This window comes from Triticum dicoccoides, chromosome 6A (assembly GCF_002162155.2).
Source record: "Triticum dicoccoides isolate Atlit2015 ecotype Zavitan chromosome 6A, WEW_v2.0, whole genome shotgun sequence".
Classification (NCBI taxonomy): Eukaryota; Viridiplantae; Streptophyta; class Magnoliopsida; order Poales; family Poaceae; genus Triticum; species Triticum dicoccoides.
In genome coordinates, this window is record NC_041390.1 from 593,735,762 (window position 1) to 593,737,403 (window position 1,642).

General features: G+C 47.4%; 1 protein-coding gene across 1 annotated transcript; it reads left to right on the top strand.

Moving 5' to 3' along the window:
* Positions 1-363: 363 nt before the first annotated feature.
* On the top strand, positions 364-1,056 carry LOC119318244 (cold-shock protein CS120-like). The gene has a single exon (XM_037592768.1). It carries the CDS (start codon positions 438-440, stop codon positions 717-719), a length of 282 nt encoding a protein of 93 aa, XP_037448665.1. The 5' UTR covers positions 364-437; the 3' UTR covers positions 720-1,056.
* Positions 1,057-1,642: the final 586 nt, after the last annotated feature.

Below are 1,642 nucleotides of genomic sequence, written 5' to 3' on the forward strand. Positions count from 1 at the left end.
TAGTTCGTGGTGTGTGAAAGAAAGGAATCCCAAAATATTAATTCTGAATGTGAGATCTTAATTAGCATCCAGATTGGTTAGGCGCCCAACTAAAAAGTATTGCAGTCTAGTATTACCACCTCAAAACGTGATGAATGCAGCCACTTCTGACAAAGAATATAAAGGACTTGCATGGCTGACACGGTGGTGGCCCATGTCGATTGGACATCACGCTTGATGAGTGGCAGCGATTTCAGTTGTGTGCGCATAGAGTTAGTAAAAATCCATGTCCCCTGCCCATCCACTCACGAGAGCACACCTGGAGCTTCGTCCTCCCTCGAACGGCCTATAAATAGTGCCTCGTGCTGCACCTGCTTTACACAACCACTTGCTTCACACAACCAAGACAAGTAAACAGCAGCACTAGTAGATTTCCCGAGTGACAAGTTCAGCGCAACATGGAGCACCAGGGACACGGCACCGGCGAGAAGAAGGGCATCATGGAGAACATCAAGGAGAAGCTCCCCGGTGGCCAAGGTGACCACCAGCAGACCGCTGGCACCCACGGGCAGCATGGACACACTGGAATGACAGGCACGGAGATGCATGACACCACGGCCACCGGCGGCACCCATGGGCAGCAGGGGCTTACCGGAACGACTGGCACTGGGACACACGGCACCGGTGAGAAGAAGAGCCTCATGGACAAGGTGAAGGAGAAGCTGCCTGGACAGCACTAAGCTCGGTCTGCCCACGGCCGCCACCTTTGCAGAATAATACTCCACCGTATATGAATTGATCGAGTCTAGTTCACCTAGCTCACTTGGCCGTTGGAGGAGCAAATGTATCTCTGGTTTAAGTTTTCACGGACAACAGTGTGTTCACAGTTTTCGTCTATTTACACTCCGTCATGCAAATTTCCTTTTTGTTCCTTTTCTTTTGTCCATCTTATTATCCGACAGGCTTTTGTAACTTAATATAAGACGTCTTTTGACAATATGACTGTCAAAGAAGTCCTATGTTAAGTACAGAGGGAGTACTTCGGAGCGGTAAAAGAAATGATAGCTTTGTGTTGCACTGTTGCAGGACTTTCCTAGTGGCATAACAGATTTCGAACTCTTCTTTAGAATAACCCCTTCTCCATTCCTCGAAACAAGCCTGTGATCAGGTTCAGTTTTACAACGTTCAAAACAAAACAAGCACACTCTTGTCTTAGCTTTGATGCAAAACATAGTTTGTTCTTCTCGGTGATGCTGATTCCTTGTAAGATCTGTATGCTCTGAGAGTAGACAGTGCACACACTCCCTGAAGGTGCTGTTGTGTGTGGATAGGAACTGGGACGTGGAGATAGGGTCGGCTGCGTTGCGCTTGAATCATACAGCCTTCGATAACTGACATGGCTAGATGAAACTCATGGGCACTAGCACCCATGGTTTATTGATATAGGAGAAACATCCCTTGTGAGAAACCAGAAAATCGTCCCCGACGTGCCTCGAACCCTGGTTGCTGGAGACGCCACTGCGCTCCCTTGCCACTAGGCTACAGCCTAGTTCTCAACTGACATGGCTAGAAGTCACGTGCAAGAGTAGGATGAAAAAAGTGCCTATAAATTGTTTCAGATTTTTTTTTGTGGTGCCTTGTTTATTTATTTAGAAAGCAAATC